The following is an 18,307-nucleotide window of genomic DNA, read 5'->3' as shown; positions in this document are numbered from 1 at the left end:
GCAGATGGGTCACATCATCTACAACGGCATTGTACCATTGTACGTTCTGGACATGTGCTTTAATAATGACGGCTTATGGTACTCATAACGTGTGTTCGAATAGCAGCTATCTGCTTCTGTGGAAAGTATAGAGCGTCGTGTGGAGGAGACCCGCTCCAGTATTCAATTGCCCATCACAACAAGATACCTGTATTGTTGGTATGCGACACGAAATTCCCCCTGAAGCCCTCCCGTTGCCAAAACTTGACCCTCCCGTGTCCTAGCACTGGCCTTCTTGCATAGCATACTGTTCCGGCACGCTCTGCTTGCGCTTGGCAATGTGTTCAAGGCTGTCGCTCTGTCTGTGGTGAAATGGCTGTGATCGAGACCGCGTTCGGGGAACGGTCTTGGTTGGCGTCGTCTCTTGCTCGTATACAGCGCGGCTGCGCAGCGTATCACTGTTGACTGGCTTCTCACCTTCCTTCTCCGCTTCCGCTTCGTCGGCCATCGCATCTCTGTTCTTGCTCAGTGCGTCCGCGTTGGAGTCGCGTCGATCCAGGGGACATCGGCCGTGATCGGTGGAAACTGACCCAATGGAGAACAGCCTTGATTTGGGAGGCATGGAAAATTGAGACTTCAGGTCGTCTTCCTCAATGTACATGGACCACAGAATGTTGCTGTCCTTCCTTGCCCAGTCACTAGGCTTTCGCTGGATGGTAGCACCAACGTCCTTGGATACCTCAGCAGTTGAGCGGGAAGCCAGCCTCTTAGCAGCCACTTGTTTCCAGAACTTGACCAGCACAAAGAGGATGCTCGCGAAGAGGATCGCCGAAAAGATGGCAAGAATAACTATTGCTGTAGTGAGTGACTTGGATGTGAAAGCGCGAGGTTGCAGTGTTCGAGTTGAAATCCCAAAGGAGTGCGCGGTCGCAAGACTTCCCAAGACTCGAAAGGGGGCCATTTGAGAGGGTGGACAGAAAGAGGTATGATAGCAGCAAGATCGGCCAGGACTGGTTGCTTCAATATGTTATAATGACAGTTGGATCAGATAAAGGAGCGTGTGGTGCAAAGTATGCATCAAAGAAGGCGTAATGAGCGGCGCTGGTACATCAACAGAGTAGTCAAGGCAATCTTTGGAGCAAGCCATGATATAACATATATATTTGAGCCGATCTTGTGCCATGGAGGGGCTGTCAGAGAGAAGGGGCCTCACATTCCTGGGAATCGCGTCTGCGGTGGCCGGGGATCGCGCTTGTTTGAACCTCCTCATGGAACGTAGAATTTCGAACGTAAGTCTCCAACACCATTTCGTTCCTGCCACCCTCAAACCTTTGCCAGAGAGGTCTAGGCGCCTCAAATAAGGCGTGCCCGCACAATTTGGAATCACCAACAATCGCGCTTCATGCCTACCTCGGGTCGCAAGATGTGGTCATGCAGAGCCTTGGCTGAGGGCGAAGGCACCATGATCGTTGAGCATTGCTTTTTCGAATTCCACGTCTAGTGGATGATGGTCGACATGGCCAGAGTCGATCACCGGACCATGTCAATGCTACTAGTACAGGCCCGCACATTCAGCAATGGTGAGAAATTGTAAGTCGCAGTAGCGCGGATTGCGCTCGTCGACGGTTGACTCACCCGGGGCTCCGTGGCCGGACACCACCCAATGATGGGTAATAAGCACGAAGACAGGTTCTCGAGGCCGACGAGACGTGAGAGGATGAGACCCTTGTGCTTACCCTTCCCAACCGCTTACAAGAATCGTCCTGAGGCATCCCATACTAAGCCACTGTCACGCTCACGGGACGCATCCAGTCGAAACATATTGGACTGGATCGCTGAGGACGTGACAGAGGACGTATAATGTATGCAGCGCGAGGACTCCGAGGGTCGCCGTGGTCAGCTTGCAAGGTTGCTACATGGAGAGCACGACCTCGCTGCGACTCGAAGTACAAGGTCACGGTGTGCTGCACTGCACGGCGCTGTCACGTGCGTGTCTCGAAATGCCAAGAGCGAGCAGGTGCATCACGTGCTTAGCCCATGGCTACTATACTACATATGGTATAGTCAGTATTTGGCCGAACTTCCCCCTTGAACTCTCTCTCTCTTTTCTGTCAGTCTCTTTCAAGTAACTGCCAGCCTGATCGTCGTCGTGACCTCCTTATCACACCGCTGGATCTCAGCTTCACAGTGCCGGAATTTCAAAACCCGGCCTCTTATCCGCAGGCTTGTTCAAGCCCCATGCTTGGCTGCTGGCGTCGTGCACAGTGGTTCTTCTCAAGTCCCTCCTATACTTCCCAGCAAATGAACCGCCCTCGGCTCGGTGCATGACACATCTGTTCGTATTTGGAGGTCAATTCCGGTCCGTTTGCAAAGGCCAGGGTGACACTTACGTGTTGTCCCAGATAATCAGATCCCCGGGGTCATTCCAAGGAATACTCAAGGTGTACTTTTCCTGCGTGGCATGCGCCATGAGCTTCTCCATCAATTCTTTGGATTTTTCCGCAGACACATTCTCCACGTGGTCCATATGAGCCGCAATGTAAAGGTTCATTCGACCTGATGGCTCGTGTTTCTGCACAATCCGATGCTTATGCATGGGATAGTTGTTGACATCGACGTCTTTGAAGTACTCGGGCGCTGCCTTTTTGCGTGAGGAATACAGCGAATGAGCACCGACATAGTCGTGCTCCAGCAGTTCAGCTTTGAGCTCGGGATCTAATTCTTCAAATGCTGTGCGTGTGTCGGCAAAACCCGTGTTGCCCCCAGTCCCCGGGGGCGGTAGTTCATGGGCTTTCAGGATGGAATAAGATGCCCGGCGCGGGTTGAACGACGAGTCGACATGAAACAAGGCGTTGCCTTTGTTGTACTGTGAACGGGGGCTGTCGGGCTTCAAGACTGAGTTGGTTTCCGGGTCGATATTTCCCGCATCGAAGAGCTCGTAATATTCATACCGAGGCTTTCTGCCATTCGTCATATACGGTCTAATATCGTCCAGCTCACCGAACCGACGAGAGAATTCGACGTGGCCTGTGTCGTCGAGCCCGGTTTTGCGGAAAACGATCACTCCATACTGATATATTGTGCAAGCAGTCAGCTAGGCCGTCACGACAACGGAAGCTAACCTCATTGTGAAAACTATGGGTTGCATCGGTAATACCTTTGCAGAGGCCGCAAGAATCTCTCGGAACACGTCGTCCGGAATTGGTCTGCTGAAGTCGACCCCTTCAATCTCTGCAGCAAAAGTCGGATGAAGCTTCTTGATCTTGAGGGTCTTGAATTCCGTCTCTGGAGTCACAAGGAGGCCTGGCATGATTGCTGAGTATGACTTTCAATGCTCTGTTGTTCTTTCGCTGAGAAGAGGCGAGTCTACACGGTCCTTGCGATCGTTATGATGCAGCGATGGTCACGCTTTGTACACTGGAAGTCTTGAGTGAGACAGTTTCATGGTGGGATATATTATTCGCGTGTTCTCCCCGCGTCCTAAGAAGCAGGACATCTGCCGAAGCCCCATCTTGTGAGGTCTCCCTCTCAATTGTATGCTAGTAAGTACTCAAGTGGCCTCCAGCCTTGACCTTTCCCCACAGACTGGAGAAGATGCAGTGCGGGGAATGCCCCGGATCCAATTTTCTACACTGACCGATTGCCGACCAAATCCCCCTGATGTTGAAAACGAACAAACCCTTTCCTGGTATGGCATGTCGTGGAGTTCCTCAACACTCAGACTCGCTTCAGTACCCGACAAAAGACCTTTGAGGCGACATATTACATCCGGCAATTTCCAATAATGTTTCCCACCGCACTCCGCTTGGCGACGTCTGGCCTTTTCAGCTTCCATCTACGCTGTTTCATGAGTGGCCAATGCTTACCACTGCTTGAACACACCTGGGCCGTAACATAACGATCTCCCAGAGTATCGACATGTGTTCGTCTTACACGAGCATTCGGCTCGACCTGGAGTAGGCACGTTCAAGGTAAGGACAGAATGCACTGGATGACCTTGTTGATTCAATAGGCTGTGCTCATTTAGCCCTGGCACCTACTCACCACCCAAGCACTACTCGAACGTACCAGCAGTCAACTGTTTCATACCGTCAAAGGTTAGACAGTGTTAGAAGACGAAAAGATATTGCATAAGGTAGGAGCAGAAGCTTAATAACAATCATTTCTGGAGCCTTCCCGGGCATCTGCCTGTCTGGAGGCCCTTCCATGATCTGAACGCTCTGCTGTGGCTTGACCCCAGCCGAGATACCAGGGAATGCAAGACACCTGATGTAAGTCCCTACTTCTTGTGGGTATTCCTGTTTGGTAGGCTGGCTGCCAATCTCAGCCCGCATTCCTCACCCCTTGCCGGCGCACAGACATTGTACCAACTATCACCATGAGAAACCCGTCGTCTCTGTTTGTTTGGTCGTGGAACTCGGGGGCAGTAAACTGTTCAACCATGTTTATCTCCTCAGATCCAGCAACAAAGGCACCCAACGAAACAGATACGGACAACGAAGATAGTGTTCAGACAAGAGATCCCCCGGCAGACGCCTACTCGGGAAGCGGTAGATTCGAAGACAATCGCCACAGCATTCCCGAACAGCCGTATTGGCACACGATGCCTTCCGCATGGTTAGAAGAGGATTATGATCCAATTTCGCCAGGACATATGCGCCGTGCAAGTGTCCAAATAAAGCAGGAAGAGGTTGAAGAGGACGAGGCCCGAGACACACAACGTGTCTTAGGGCACAGGGAGGAAGATCTGCGAGCAGGTCAATACCTCGACAGACAGCCCGGACCGGTTGGGATTTTCGGGACAAACTACACGCACGCGCGAAATTCACCAGGTCAAACCTCGATACGGCATTCTGACTACGTACCGAATGATCCCCCTCCGATGGCCCCTCCATCTGCGACTTGCCGGATTGGAAACAGTGATGTTGACGATCTCTTCGAAGATGGCGAGCCAGGTCGTCTAGCCTCTGAAGAAGAGGCCACAGCAAGGGAAGAGCCAGAATCTCTATATACTCAGAGCGCTTTCATTCCAGTCACTCCCCACCTGCCTCACGAGAGGCCTCAGTCTGGCGATCAGTTCCAGAGCCTATTTAGACAGTCGTCCCTAGCGAGCGGAACGAACGTTGGAGCTTCTCCAGAGATACAACAACGAACTACTGTCGAGCAATCCCCTGACTACTCGGAGTTTGGAACTGAACTTGGGTACAAGGCAGAAGACGGCGGACTTGACAGTATCTCGCCGTCCGAACCACAGATGTCTTGGTTCAGGGATGGCGGTTTCCGCAGTACCTTGAGACAAGTTCAACCGGAGCTTTCCCGGGAGCAGCACAGCTATGCGCAGGACAAGGTTCGAGTACTGTCAAGTGCAGCGGATCCGCCTGTCTCATCCACGACTGAGGTACAAACGGATTCTCAGAAGTGTTCCTGTGGCTGTGGCTTTATCAAAGGACATTGTTTCTGTAACCCGTTGTACTGCAAATGTGATGGATCCGCCCGCACCATGGGGCCGCCGGCACACGCCGCTCGGGCCTGGCACAACAGGCTTTCTGAGAATAATCAGAGGGACACTTGCGGATGTGGCAGCGGTGACCAGAAGTGCTGCTGTTTCCCCGGTCTTTGTAGCTGTGCGGGTTGTGAAGAACATGACAACACGGAGAAGCCCGGCCAAGAACGCCCAAAGGGAACCGATCCAAAGAAGTTGTTTGACTTTTCAGGAGAGTACTATGCTTCCAAGGACCCTGGCTCTGACAGTGAGGTGCTGTCGGTGGAAAATGGGACGCTTGATGTGCAGGAAACCCATGTCTGGCACACAACCGGTGACAGGTCTCAGAGGTCCGAAGCGGAGATGCCGGAAAGGAATACTTCGACTCAGGAAGAGACATGTGAAACTTCAAACATGCTTCAACCAGCAGAGAAAGAGCATGAACGCTCTAACACAGAGAGTGTGGCAAGGCTGACGGCCCCTAAAGCCCATCCGTCTGGTGTGGAAGCATTGAGACAAGGGAACATCTCTACTCCAGACTGCCCTTGCTCGAACGGTGCGCCTTGTACATGCCGTCCCGACTCTTACGGACGCGGCACCGAAGTGTCTGGTGGTCCAGCAGCGGCCAGCGACAGAGCCAACACCACTGCCAGGTCTCCGGACGCTGATGCGGCGTACCTCGAGCGAGCGACTCTGTTGGAGAAGGCGATTCTGAAAGGCTACGAGGAATCCCCAAAAAACAAGTTGATACGCCTTCTGGAGAAGCTGGATGGAGCCTCATCACTTGATGGATCCACCAAGGCTCTGCCGACCTATGCCAGAAGGCTCGACAACAGCGGTGAACAATCAACAGCCGCTCGTCTGAGCTTGTTACCTCCTACCCAATTTCACCAAGCAAGTGATTATTATGCCCATCTAGAATCGGTCGCGGCCCAGGGTAATCTTTCTCTGCACCTCAGAAGGCGAGAGATTGATAACGACCTTTCTTCTGCCGTTCAGCCACGGTCTAGGACAACAGTAATCTCCATTTACCCGACGTCACAAAATCTCGTTACTCGATCAGATACGCCCCGCCCGGCTCCAGAGTCAGGCACATCAACACCATACCCATCCCAATCAGTGCAGGATTATGTCCGACAAAGTGTTGAGCCAGAATGCCTGCCTGCGACGTGGGAGAATAGATCGATGACTGGCTATGATGACCGCTCAGACACGCCATCGCCACGGTCGATGCTCTCTAGACAAGGCTTGGGCTTGGACTTGGAAATGCGGGATGTATCAGACAGCCTCGAGCATGTACAATCTCGACAAGAGCGAGATGTTTCGCTCCCTCCATCAATGTTACAGCACGCCCCTGATACAGCGTCAAGACGGTCGCAATCACCGGGAAAGCCGAGCATTCCGCCGATTCCGAGCGGCAGCGGTAGTCCTCTGAAACAGCCCAAGCGGGATGACAGACGGAAATCTGGCGTTCATGGTGCCAAAATCAACAAGCGATCTGTCACGACAACAGCAACTAGTGCGAAGGCCAGCCCTTCGAAACCGAAGAGTAGGAATGTGACGAGAAAGGTCACGACAGCTCGCCAACCAACCACGTCTTTGGTCAAATTGGTGGACCGGGCGAAACAGGACAAAGCTACTGCGGTAGTACGGGACGAGGAGCCAGGCGATAGTGGCCTTGGGAAAGCGGATGCTGGGGTGAGCAAGGTCACTGCTGCGATTGAGAAGATTGAGCAGCAGGTGAGGAATCAGCAGGAAGTTGTCAAGGTGCAGAAGGACGGCACGCCAGTTCGTCGAAGCCGGCGGGCAAACAAGGGCCTTAGGACCTCGCTGGGTTGAGCATACATGGGCAGGGGCATTGCGTTTGTACGAGTACTTGTAGGTGTAATATTGACGCGCAGATGCCGCGTCTGTGACAAGGTTTACCCTTCCATAGATAGATAGAGTAGGCAAAATGTTCACGTCGTGTGGGTGGCAGTCAGTCTGTATGGCAGTAGTAGAAATCGCAAGGCTGGCTGCTTACCTAATTCAGCCTTGTCAATCGACCCCCATCATCTCCATTCTTCTTCCCCAGACTCCCCGCAACATGAGCATACACACGCCCTCTTGCTTATGTTACTGTCAATCAGCCCCATTACCATTATAACCATTGAACGTTGTGGCACGTCCATCCTGGACGTTCACGATCCCATAAAGGTATCGAAATAGAGCTACAAGCCAATCCCGTCTCGTCAATACTAGTAGTGTCCACAATGGCAGAGACACTCCCCATGCCTGAACCAACGACCCCTCCCCTACCCCTTCTTCAATACAAAGTCCTATCATTCGACGTCTACGGCACCCTAATCGAATACAAAGCCCACATCCTAAACGCATTCCAACCACTTCTCTCCCGCCTACCTTCTTCATCACCCTATCTCAACTCGACACCCTTATCAACCGCAATACCCGATTCCGCCAGCGTGGGGTCCATCGAGTTTCTCAAGCTCTTTCAACGACACGAAGACGCCATCAAACTCGAAAAACCCGCAAAACGCTTCGACGAGCTTCTACACGAGATATGGCGCCGGATCGCGACGGAGCTTAATGTCGAGACCAGTGAAGCAGAAATCCAACGCTTCGGCAGCGAGGAAGTCATTGCAAGCTGGCCTGCATTTCAAGGCACCGTGGACGCACTACAGCGATTGAGCGAGCACTATAAGCTCGTGGCGCTGTCGAATATCGACAAGTTTCCTTGGGCTATTACGACGTCTAACTCCTCGAGCGGCTTGGGCCAAGTCGACTGGTGGAAAGTCTTTACGGCAGAGGATTACGGAGATGATGATGCTACGCGCGCAGACGAGGCCAAATTGGAGACTTTGATCGAGTATTGTGGTCAACATGGCGTCAGAAAGCATGAGATTCTGCATGTCGCGCAGAGTCTGGGTCATGATCAGGTTCCGGCCAAAAGGTTGGGCTTGAGCAGTGTTTGGTTGATTGGGGATGGGCCGCGATGGGGCAAAGAGGCGGAAAGTAAGATGGCTCTGGAGAAGGGGTTGGTCGGGTATGCCTGGCGATATTGGGATTTAGCAGAGTTTGCTGAGCTGGTTGGGAAAGCTGCAGATTCGCGAGCGGGTGATTGATGTTGGTGATGGCTGGCTACCTTGAGTAATGGTCTGATGACCTGGTTCAAACGGGAGATCAAAGGCAGATATGTCCTCTGGGGATAGGCGACGAGAAAGGCCATACTTGCAACAAGGTGCAGACGGCATCATCCTTTGAGATGCAGCATTGTTGGCATCTGCGCCTGTACACCTGTGGACCTAATCTTCCTGCGACATTGCACCCTCTTCGCAACTCTACAACTCTTACACACCAGCGCCAGTACCAGTACCCACAACAGCGTCGAACTACCACCAACGGCCAAAAGCCAAACTCTGATTAGCGACAGCAAAGCAAGCACACAATCTCATGGACCATTACATGCTGCCAGGAGCCAACAGGCATAGTCAACAGTAGTACCGTTTGTTGATGAAGTCCAGAGAATCTCTCATCATTCGACGCGCATGAATGTACGATTCCTATAGAACATCATCCAGTTCCGCGGACGGGAGGATATCACTCGGTATTATTGTACTGTAATGTACTGTACGAGGTATTGTATTTCACATGGCCACCAGCATCCACGGGACCGCGCTCTCACCACCGCCACTTGGATAACATGACCATTCACGCCACGGCAAAAATACATATACGCCGCCTTCATATTTATTCTCTCCACAGACAACAGACAGGATCATGCTACTTTGACAAAAGTCTGGTCGGCTCAGATTATTTGCTCAACTTGCAAAATTTTACACCTGCCCAAGTCAGTAAGTGCAATTGCCGTCTGGCCCATTTGATCGCCGGTATGGTAAGCTAAGGTAACACCGGTCAGGCCAGACCACCAGGATGGCTCCCGTTCTTACCCCCTGCAACCATCTAGACCCCTCGCAGCCTTGCGCACATGCCTCGGTAGCCTGAGGTGCGTAAAGTAGGTACTAGTACTAGTATCTCATGCAAGCAAGAGATGTCTTGCTTGCCCCATCTTTCACGAGCGATCATCAACGGCTGAGGGCAGTACTACAATGTTACTACTACCTGGACAGTAGTCCACAGTACCTAGGTACCATACTCCGCGGACCGTGACGGAAGCTACCGACACAAGGTCAGAACTGAGGCTGGGGTAATTGGAATACCCTACCTTGAACCGTGAGCACACTGAACGTTCCTTTTCTTTCTGCACAAAAGTGATTTGTCTATGGCAGGACAAGTCCGAAGTCTCTATCGGCGGGCTATTGATATACTGTACAACATTGTACAACCCCGCTAACGCCTAAATCCACTCCCACTCCCACATCCACACCCACATCTACGGCTATCCTCTGCGGAGAAGGACCGCTCTGGTTTCTACTCTCACGGGTGAAGAGGACCGCCTCTTCTATCACTCCCCCTATCCAACACAGCCAAGGCTTGGGTCGTTCTTGACTGTCACGACCGATGGAGACTTTGGGTATAGCATGTTGGGACTTTGCATACCCTGGCGGAAGATGCGCAGGGACGGCGTCCAGGTCAAATGGCAGCAACGGTAACAGGAGGTGGAACTGCATCGTGGCTCCGTCGTCGGTGCAACAACAACGGTCTCTGGCAGGCAGGCAAGGGTTGGTTCGTGGTTCGGTTTCTCGGCGGCCGCAGACGCAGCAGCAGCGGCACATGTCACGGACACCGTCACGAAACCAAGTGGTCGTAGAGAAGGGTGATGGTGTTGGAGATATCGCCGACAAGACGGAAACCAGACCTGCGCACCGACACCGGTCCGAGATCGACGACAGCAATGACGGCAGCTCTGACCAGAGGAACACGAATATACCGTCCCCATCCACAGGAATAGATCAAGCTCGATTGCGATCTCCTCACTGCGGCACAGTCCAAGACAGAACCCAGGGCGGCGACCAAAGGGATCAGGATCAAATATCAGCATCAGCATCAGCATCAGCATCAGCATCCTCATCGCCGGACTCCCGGCCGGACTCCCATGTCCGTCAGGGGCTGCTACCACCAAGAAGTCAAGGTAGTCACCATCATCACCATCACCACCACCACCGTCATTATCATTACAATCCGAGCTTCGAGCGACATCAGGGTGGTCAAGACCAACATCAACGCAGACATCAGGAGCAGCGCCGCGACAGCGCCGCTTCGTCCTCACCATCGACCCTATCCTCACCTTCATCCTCCGAGAGCAAAACCTACCTCCTCTCATCTCCTACGGTGTCGACGATTCTCCATCCTCAAACGCACGTTACCATCTCGAGTCTTCTTCTAACCCCCAACACCCAGCTCATCTATCTCGTCCCCCAGACCCACGTCATGAGCCATGGTATCTGTGAAATTTCCCGCCTCCCCCGGGCCGAGGGAAGTGATATCCAAGTCTTGCCTGTTCCGGAGAAGTTCGAAATGAAAGCAACGAAGGCGAAGAAGGCGAAGACGACGCCTATTGGTTTCGCTACTGCTCCGGAGCCAGAGGCGGCAAGAAACACCAACTTCAGAAACATCCTTCCTCCAGGTACTACTCCTCATGCCGCTTCCGCCGCCGCCGCCGCCGCCGCTGCTGCTGCTGCTCCTCGCGGTGTCAGAACCGGACCCAGGATGTTGAATTCGGACGGCGGAAAGCGACAACCCTCAGAGTCGACTTGTAGTTGCAGATCACCATACCTCCGCCATCCGCGGGACCAGATAGGTTCGGGAAACAACCGGGGCAACGACGAAGAAGACGATGATGATGATGATGACAAGGCCGAATCCGAGCGGACTGAAAGAGAAACAGAACCGACAGCGATCAAGACAGCCTTCACCGGCAGTCCTACTACTCAGGGTGCATCCGCTGAGCCAAGGAGGACAAGTAGTCCACCGGCCGAAAATCATCATCAGACAAATCAAACTACGACAAAATCAACAACCACGGCTTACTCTCGGTTCCTGGCATGTCGTCTCGAGTTGAAAAAGGCACAGGCACAAGCACAAGCACAAGCACAGGCCGAACTCTACTGTGACTCGTGTGCGGTTGAAAGCGAATCCGAGATCGAGGCTGCCGGCCCTACTGTTAACAAAACAGTGACGGTACAAGAGCCACCAATACCAAGACCAAGACCATCAGAAGCTGCCACTGCATCAGAGCCAGAATCAGAGCTATCACCGGCAACGTCAACACCAGAAGAAACAGAAGATCAAGCCGTCAATGAAGTCGTACGCAAAATCCTCCGCTACACAAAGGTCAGAAAGTTCGATGGATTTTTGCCGTTGCCCTTTCAGCACGATAGGGCGAGTTGGCTGTTTTTGGAACGTGTGGGACGGGATGTGATGACCCGTTAAGGCAGGCAGATAAAACAATAAACAACAAACAATAAACAATAAATATATACATTTGTATATAATTGAATGAACAAATAAACGGATAGGTGGTCGATATACCATTGATGTATGGTACTTGGGCAATCTTCAAGTGCAGTGTGGGGGGGACACGCCATTATTTAGGTCCTGATCGCTGATTGAAACCTCCATCAATCAATTCGCTCACGGCACTTTTGAGAGATTATAGAATATATATTATGGTATGGCCTGTTGGAAGCAACTCGATCACACTGTGTGTGCCAAGAACCGAACAAAATGGAGAGCTTCATTTTATTATTGAAATGTATCATTGACCAAGTTTGACCTCACATCAAGAAACAGGCAGCTTGACCTTAAACACCAAGACCTGGTTGTCCAAGCTATAGCCACTCTCGTCAGCATAAGGAAGCAGACCACCATTCATGAAGCCGTTCTGAGTGATGAAGTCGTTGTCACTGAGACTAAACAGGAAATACTCGCCGTCGGCCTTGAAGAAGCCGCTCTTGCATTCCAGAGCATCCGGGTTGACGGGGACCAGAGCAATACTTTCCCACTTCTCGTTCAACAGTCCCGCATCCTGGGCTCCGCCATTGTGTAGGCCGAACCGGTTGAGCTGGGAGTTGACGTTAAAGTCTAGCCAGGAGCAGTAGGTGGCCGTGGTGACGGCCGGGTTCAAAACGCCCTTGACGGTGGCCACGGCACAGTCGGCGCAGTCGTAGGTCGGGCCGTGGATGTCAGTGGCCTTGGAGACGTCGTACACATCAATGTGCCGGTACCGTGAATCACTCTTGTCCTGACCATGTCCGCGGTTTGAGTCCCGGGCAAGGACGAGGAACTGAGTCGGGCTGATGTAGTGAATCTCGGATTGAGCTGCGACTCGACCGGCGGGATCTTTGGGCAGTGCAAGGACATACTCGGCCTTGTACACGGGCTTCCACGGGTCTGACACGTCATACTCCAAAAGTCGAGTGTAGACGCGCGTGCTCGAGTTTTTGCCGCCTTCTTGGTCCAGAGCCGATTGCATCAGTGCGTACAGAGTTTTGCCGTCCGGCGACGCGGTCAGCCCTTCAAACCCTTGGTTGTTGGCCCGGCCAGTCGGGTTGTCCTCGGGCAGCACTTCCAGGTCTGGGTCGTATCTGGGAGCACTGGCCGCCGAGAACGACTCGGTGCCGTTACGTCTCGGCACAATGGCTGCCGGTGGTTGGATCGCAGAGAGCATACGGCCCTCGGGGGAGAAATGGTAAATGTATGGCCCATATTCGTCGGAGATCCAGAATGATCCATCAGCGTTGAGGACAAGTCCTTCGGCATCCAAAGATACTCGTCTTCCTCCGTTGCCATTACCTCCGAAGCCATCTCCTTTGTAGGTGGCCGAGGGAAGGTCTGGGAATCCGGGAAACGTGATGTAGGGACCATGACCGTCTGGATCCAGGCCAGTCAAAGGCTCACCGGACGGGTCTGTAAAGCGGATTGTGTCGAGCAGTTGCAGTTGGAGGTTTGGCGAGCTGGGATTCTTTGCAGTTGAGGTGTAGTCTGGTTTGAATGTGATCTGGAACTTGTGCACCCTGGGTTGGAAGTTCAAGGTGCCTTCAGTGTTCCAACCGCGATCGGGAAGAGCCCACAAGATACCGGTGTAGACACCGGACTTGTCCTTTTGCCACGACTTCGTGTCCAATGCCGCGCTGCTGCCAATGCCGCCGGCGGTGTCGCCGAACTTGTCACGGGAATTAGAAGGTGTGAAGCCGTACCCTGCAAGGGTCTCGTAAACGTAAGTTTGCCCATTGCATGTTGTGGTATTGACAGCAGTACTAGTATCCGGCTGTCGTGGCCATGCCCACGCAAGACTTGCGAAGAGTGTAGAGAGTAGAATGTGTTTCATGACGGCTGTTGTCTCTGACTGGACTCAGAACTGTATACAACACGCTGCAAGATTATTGGCCAGCCTTGCACGTCGCACGGTAATGACTGGCAGTTCAGGGTCAAAAACGAATGACAGAGGAGATCTGATAAGGGCGGAAAAGGTGTCGTTGCACAGCATCTTCAGCCGGCTTTAATAGGAATGTGACTTGTTTGTAGCTGAACTGCACAGTATATTGGTATAAACACGTGTACTGCGTATGGTGTATGATTCGCGCAGACAAGGCACTGTTGGCGTTATCAAGTGGGGTTGCTAGCGATTGCCAACGACGCTGGAAAATTAGATGCTGTACGATCCAACTCACCTTGCAAGCGGACCTTCAAAGGCTCGTAGACACGGGTATTCTGCTCAGGTTCGTTTCGCACTTTTTCTGTCATGACTTTGCGGGAGTTGGCCGGCCTCGCGAGCTTCCGGAAAGCAGAGTTCTCACGATCCCTGGCACTTCGTGATGGGATTGTTACTTCAAACTTTCTTCTGCAGTGACAACTCGGATGACTCGGACATTAGCAGTAGCACTTGTATCTATTAGCTGCTTGGCTCTTCAATATACAACGGTGTATGCAGAGAGTGGTAGAGCTGGCAGGCTATACATAAGAATGTAGGTTTGTTCTAGAATTCACAAGGTCTGCTCTTTTTGCTTGGCCAGGACAGCAACAATCGACGAAAGAGCACCGTCGCAGGGACGCCGTGGCATCTGTGGCTTGCGTTTGGCCCCGCGATGTGGATGGTCTTACTTTTGTATCCCATCTTCAGAAGGCCGCCTAAAATGGTAAGACGGAGAAACTAAGAGCTGTGGATCAACGAAGCTGTGCGGAAAATTGTTGCTTCCACAAATAAGCATCAAGATCAGAGCCACAGTGGCTGGAAGCGACAATGATGGAAGATGGCTGAGGGACCAGGAACACCCTTTCGTGCAGTGTACCTTTACGTGTATCCTCTCGTCCCTGGCATCATCATCCAGGGTGCATCTGCGGAGGTGAAAAGAACTGAAAGCAACTTGAATGGAAAGATCGGAAAACCGAATTTACGTCAATCGGCGGCCGCCACTGCAGGCACCGATCTGCCAAGCCACCGTCACCCAGTCACGTGGAGGGAGATTCCTCTTTGTCCGATCGTCCCATTGGTCACGTTTGACGTAATGCTACTCCGGGTATGACGTCGACGCTGTTTGTCCGGCCGTCCGTCCCAAGAATGATGCAGGTGACCTACGCATTGACTGCGTTCGAGGGGCAGGGGAATCGTGTATATAAACAGTCGGATCGGTGAGTTTCAAAGGACAATTCTATCATCCATCATCAGAAAGACTCAAATCAAAAAAACAACACTCACAAGACTCTACCATCAAAACAACTTTCAAGTCGCAAGACATCACACATCTTTTATCAAAATGGATACCATCAAGTATGCCTACCAAAACACTCCCCTGGGTCTTTTGTTGTAGACTCTTGTACTAACATAGCATATCAGGAACGCCGCCAACTACGTCAGCGAGACGATCCAGGGCGCCTCCGCGACGGCCTCGAAGGAAGCCAACAAGAACGTGGCCAAGGACAGCGACGCGAACCTTTCTACTCGCGCCCAGGCCGCTGGTGATGCCATCTCCGACAAGTTCGACGAGCAGGCTCACGACCGCAAGGCCGATGTCCACAAGGAGGCTGCCAAACACTAGACGTTGGAACATGCATCGACTACATCATCTCAACAACACGCGTTAAATAGTGGAGGTTGGAGACAGATGGAGAAACAACTGCATATGATACCCCTTGCATGATCTGTACGATGTTGAAGCTGGAAAGTCATGGCTTCGAGGAATGGAGTCTGCCAGTAGTTCGATAGTCGTGAATGGAATAATCTGACAAATCAGTCTTCTGCGATTCGAAACAATGTAGAAAGTGTTAAGATATAAACATCAGTTCTGAGAATGATGTTCACCACGTCCTTCGAGTGCCTCGGCCGCCAAAGTGCGCATCCGCTCCCGTTCCAGGGGATGAATACCCTCTAATGCAGCATCAACATCTCTGGTTTGCGCTTCGATGACTTCCGTCATTCCGTTTTCAGAGTCATAGCTCGGTGGTCGGTATCCGAGATTGCGCTGAATTTGTTCCATGGCTTGGTCGTATGTCGGAGTCAATGGCGAAAGAGGAATGTGTTTCACATGGACGAAATCCGGATTCATACGCTGGGAGCAACAAGGTTAGTCACAGGTAGATCGATATATTTCACGAGTACGGATGGGATAGACATGCCCTGCTTGTGCGGAAGTTGCCATAGACAGGTGGTGGTGGAGGTATCGATACGGTGTGCTCAGGAGCCAGTGCCATTGCCTCGATGTCACCGCCACCAGGCTCGTCATCGGAGGCCATGAATATTTGGATCGGCTTTTCAGGAGGAGGCACCTCTCCAGCCATCCCACCATGTACACCGCTCGTCCATTCGCAATGCTCATGCGGTGCGTTTCGCAGACCTCTGGGTTGTCTTGCATGGTGACGCCCGCTGGGTCTGTGTCTATGTTTGTATCGTGACCCCCGCGGCCGTCGCATCAGCATGAACATGCGGATGAGCTGGTGGCAGAAAACCCCGGATAATGCCAAGATCAGCAGAATCGAGAGGACATGGAACATGGTGTTTCGTGCGATGCCGGTAATGGAAAGCACCAGGTCTGCCATGCAATATTGTGTTAGCCGGCCGTCTTTTGTCGTTGGGACTATCGATCGGTGGAACTTACAGATCACCACAGCAATGATAAGGGTAATGCCGAAGGCAAAGCTTATCCTGGCTTTTGCATTCACTCGAGGATCGCCGAATGATCTTCTCCTCGACAGACCGGCAAGTTGGGTCTCAGGATGATGTCTGGAGGACCGCGTGCTTCGGCTACTGCCGTTGCCGCTGCGAGCTGATCGCGAAGAAACCGAGCGCTGCGAATGCCCTGTTCGGCGCTCCGTGTTCCGTGATGTTGACGTTTCAACGGATTCTGCATGGGAATCGGTCTGGCTGCCCTCGCGCAAACTGCCCCCATACATATCTGAGGTTTCACTCCGAGAGTCCACCGGCACCGACAAGGGTCGAACTCCAGCAGGAGTTGAAGGGGCAGATTCGATCATAGAGCGTGTTGAGCTGCGGGATCTGGTGCCGGCATCTCGAACGAATAGGTTGTTGCGGGCGGATGACCTAGACGTCGACAAAAAGAGCGGAACCACAAACGTCTTTCCTGGGGCAATTGAAGGGGCTGAGGACTCGATCGGCCCATGGTCTCCCCGCCATAGACGCGATATTCCGCTGATGGCAGTCTGCCGTATATCGCGCGAGGAGTAGTAGCCGCGCGAAGACGCTCTCCCCATAGCCATGAAAAAAATGTTGGGTGCTTCAAGATGGATTTCTTGAATCGTGCTGAGCACTGCTCACACGGCTTCAACTTCAAGGAGGAAGAAGAATTGTGGAGGGCACGTTGCAATAAAAGGGACGCGTGAGATGGTGAAGACTCGGGTGAATGCGAGGGGTTCATAAACTTGGGCTCAAGAAGTGCACAACAAGCAAAGCACAACAAGCAAAGCACAACAACAGGGAATCGCGAACACGTACGGGCCGCGCCAGTATGGGGGTGTTTAAGACTTGACCATTTTCCTACCAGCGGCCGTTATGGATGAAGATACATCTTGTTTCTTTGCGACAACGAGTCCCGTCGATATGGTCCAGATAGACATGGAATGGACTGAGGGCCAATGGGTGAAACAATTCCTAACCCTTCACCACCGTCATGCCACATTCGACAGGTCATCGGAATCGCCTTCATGGTAGAACGAGACTTCAATGGTCCGTTCAGTGCGTCGACTGCCACTGCAGACGTTGTCTGGGCAGAAGAACAGACACGTCCATGGTAGGTAGCTGAGTTCAAGTTGAGGCTCGTCAAAACGGGGACGCGACCTGAAACACGACCCTGGAAGTTCGCGTCTCTCCCACTTTTTTTCCCGACACTTGGCGCGCTCTCCATCTCCAACCAGTCCCTGACTTTTCGCCATTTTGCAGACAACCGTTGATGGGATGGCAAGGTGCAGTAAATGTATCCTGCATCCATGTCTATTATGGTTACAGACAGCCCTTCCAAACTGCAATCATGCTGTTGGTGCCCAACAAACGCGGCTTTGGCGGCCGCCTCTCGCACAAGACACCGGACCATTTGAGTGTCAGTTTTGTTGCGAGATGCCTCGAGTTGCGGTGAAAGAGGACACCACAACGTCCTCTGTCAAGCCTCCTAAATGTTATGCATCTGCGACGTGGTATCTCTGAACAAGCGGCAGCCGGCCGTAATAATAACTTCTCGATCCTGAAGCTGCTGTAATAATTCGTCCACCCGAAGACTTCAGCGAGTCCTTAACGGAAATCGTGCCTTGTTGAACTAGTGCGGTAGACTCGAGTGCATGACTCTCTTGTGAGAGCCAGCTCATGCCGATACTAGCCTGATCGCCGTGCTTCTGCATATCATGGTTAGATTCGAGGTCGCAAGGCCCCGAACCTAGCCTCTC

The 18,307-nt window shown here is 52.5% G+C and overlaps 9 protein-coding genes across 9 annotated transcripts; 6 read left to right on the top strand and 3 right to left on the bottom strand.

Moving 5' to 3' along the window:
* The first annotated feature begins 45 nt into the window (after nt 1–45).
* HMPREF1120_02675 (uncharacterized protein) lies at nt 46–1,290 on the top strand. Its single transcript, XM_009156720.1, has one exon. The coding sequence runs from the start codon at nt 633–635 to the stop codon at nt 942–944; it is 312 nt and encodes a 103-aa protein (XP_009154968.1). The 5' UTR covers nt 46–632; the 3' UTR covers nt 945–1,290.
* A 794-nt stretch (nt 1,291–2,084) lies between these two features.
* On the top strand, nt 2,085–7,512 carry HMPREF1120_02673 (uncharacterized protein). Its single transcript, XM_009156718.1, has one exon. The coding sequence runs from the start codon at nt 4,358–4,360 to the stop codon at nt 7,298–7,300; it is 2,943 nt and encodes a 980-aa protein (XP_009154966.1). The 5' UTR covers nt 2,085–4,357; the 3' UTR covers nt 7,301–7,512.
* Nucleotides 2,162–3,289, bottom strand: HMPREF1120_02674 (alpha-ketoglutarate-dependent 2,4-dichlorophenoxyacetate dioxygenase; the record flags this gene model as incomplete). Its single annotated transcript, XM_009156719.1, has 3 exons — nt 2,162–2,312; nt 2,370–3,049; nt 3,137–3,289. The coding sequence occupies 3 exons, from the start codon at nt 3,287–3,289 to the stop codon at nt 2,162–2,164; spliced, it is 984 nt and encodes a 327-aa protein (XP_009154967.1).
* Nucleotides 7,513–7,713: 201 nt separating the features above from the next.
* HMPREF1120_02672 (uncharacterized protein) lies at nt 7,714–8,583 on the top strand (the record flags this gene model as incomplete). Its single annotated transcript, XM_009156717.1, has 1 exon — nt 7,714–8,583. The coding sequence occupies one exon, from the start codon at nt 7,714–7,716 to the stop codon at nt 8,581–8,583; it is 870 nt and encodes a 289-aa protein (XP_009154965.1).
* Nucleotides 8,584–9,979: 1,396 nt separating this feature from the next.
* On the top strand, nt 9,980–11,851 carry HMPREF1120_02671 (uncharacterized protein; the record flags this gene model as incomplete). The annotated part of the gene is made up of 1 exon (XM_009156716.1): nt 9,980–11,851. The coding sequence occupies one exon, from the start codon at nt 9,980–9,982 to the stop codon at nt 11,849–11,851; it is 1,872 nt and encodes a 623-aa protein (XP_009154964.1).
* A 349-nt stretch (nt 11,852–12,200) lies between these two features.
* On the bottom strand, nt 12,201–13,748 carry HMPREF1120_02670 (3-phytase; the record flags this gene model as incomplete). The annotated part of the gene is made up of 1 exon (XM_009156715.1): nt 12,201–13,748. The coding sequence occupies one exon, from the start codon at nt 13,746–13,748 to the stop codon at nt 12,201–12,203; it is 1,548 nt and encodes a 515-aa protein (XP_009154963.1).
* A 1,183-nt stretch (nt 13,749–14,931) lies between these two features.
* On the top strand, nt 14,932–15,651 carry HMPREF1120_02669 (glucose-repressible protein). The gene is made up of 2 exons (XM_009156714.1): nt 14,932–15,188; nt 15,255–15,651. The coding sequence occupies exons 1-2, from the start codon at nt 15,175–15,177 to the stop codon at nt 15,454–15,456; spliced, it is 216 nt and encodes a 71-aa protein (XP_009154962.1). The 5' UTR covers nt 14,932–15,174; the 3' UTR covers nt 15,457–15,651.
* A 45-nt stretch (nt 15,652–15,696) lies between these two features.
* On the bottom strand, nt 15,697–15,894 carry HMPREF1120_02668 (uncharacterized protein; the record flags this gene model as incomplete). Its single annotated transcript, XM_009156713.1, has 1 exon — nt 15,697–15,894. The coding sequence occupies one exon, from the start codon at nt 15,892–15,894 to the stop codon at nt 15,697–15,699; it is 198 nt and encodes a 65-aa protein (XP_009154961.1).
* HMPREF1120_02667 (uncharacterized protein) lies at nt 15,739–18,113 on the top strand. Its single transcript, XM_009156712.1, has one exon. It carries the CDS (start codon nt 16,332–16,334, stop codon nt 16,632–16,634), a length of 303 nt encoding a protein of 100 aa, XP_009154960.1. The 5' UTR covers nt 15,739–16,331; the 3' UTR covers nt 16,635–18,113.
* Nucleotides 18,114–18,307: the final 194 nt, after the last annotated feature.

Source organism: Exophiala dermatitidis (assembly GCF_000230625.1).
Source record: "Exophiala dermatitidis NIH/UT8656 unplaced genomic scaffold supercont1.2, whole genome shotgun sequence".
Taxonomy (NCBI): Eukaryota; Fungi; Ascomycota; class Eurotiomycetes; order Chaetothyriales; family Herpotrichiellaceae; genus Exophiala; species Exophiala dermatitidis.
This window is presented reverse-complemented; position numbering and strand designations above follow the sequence as displayed.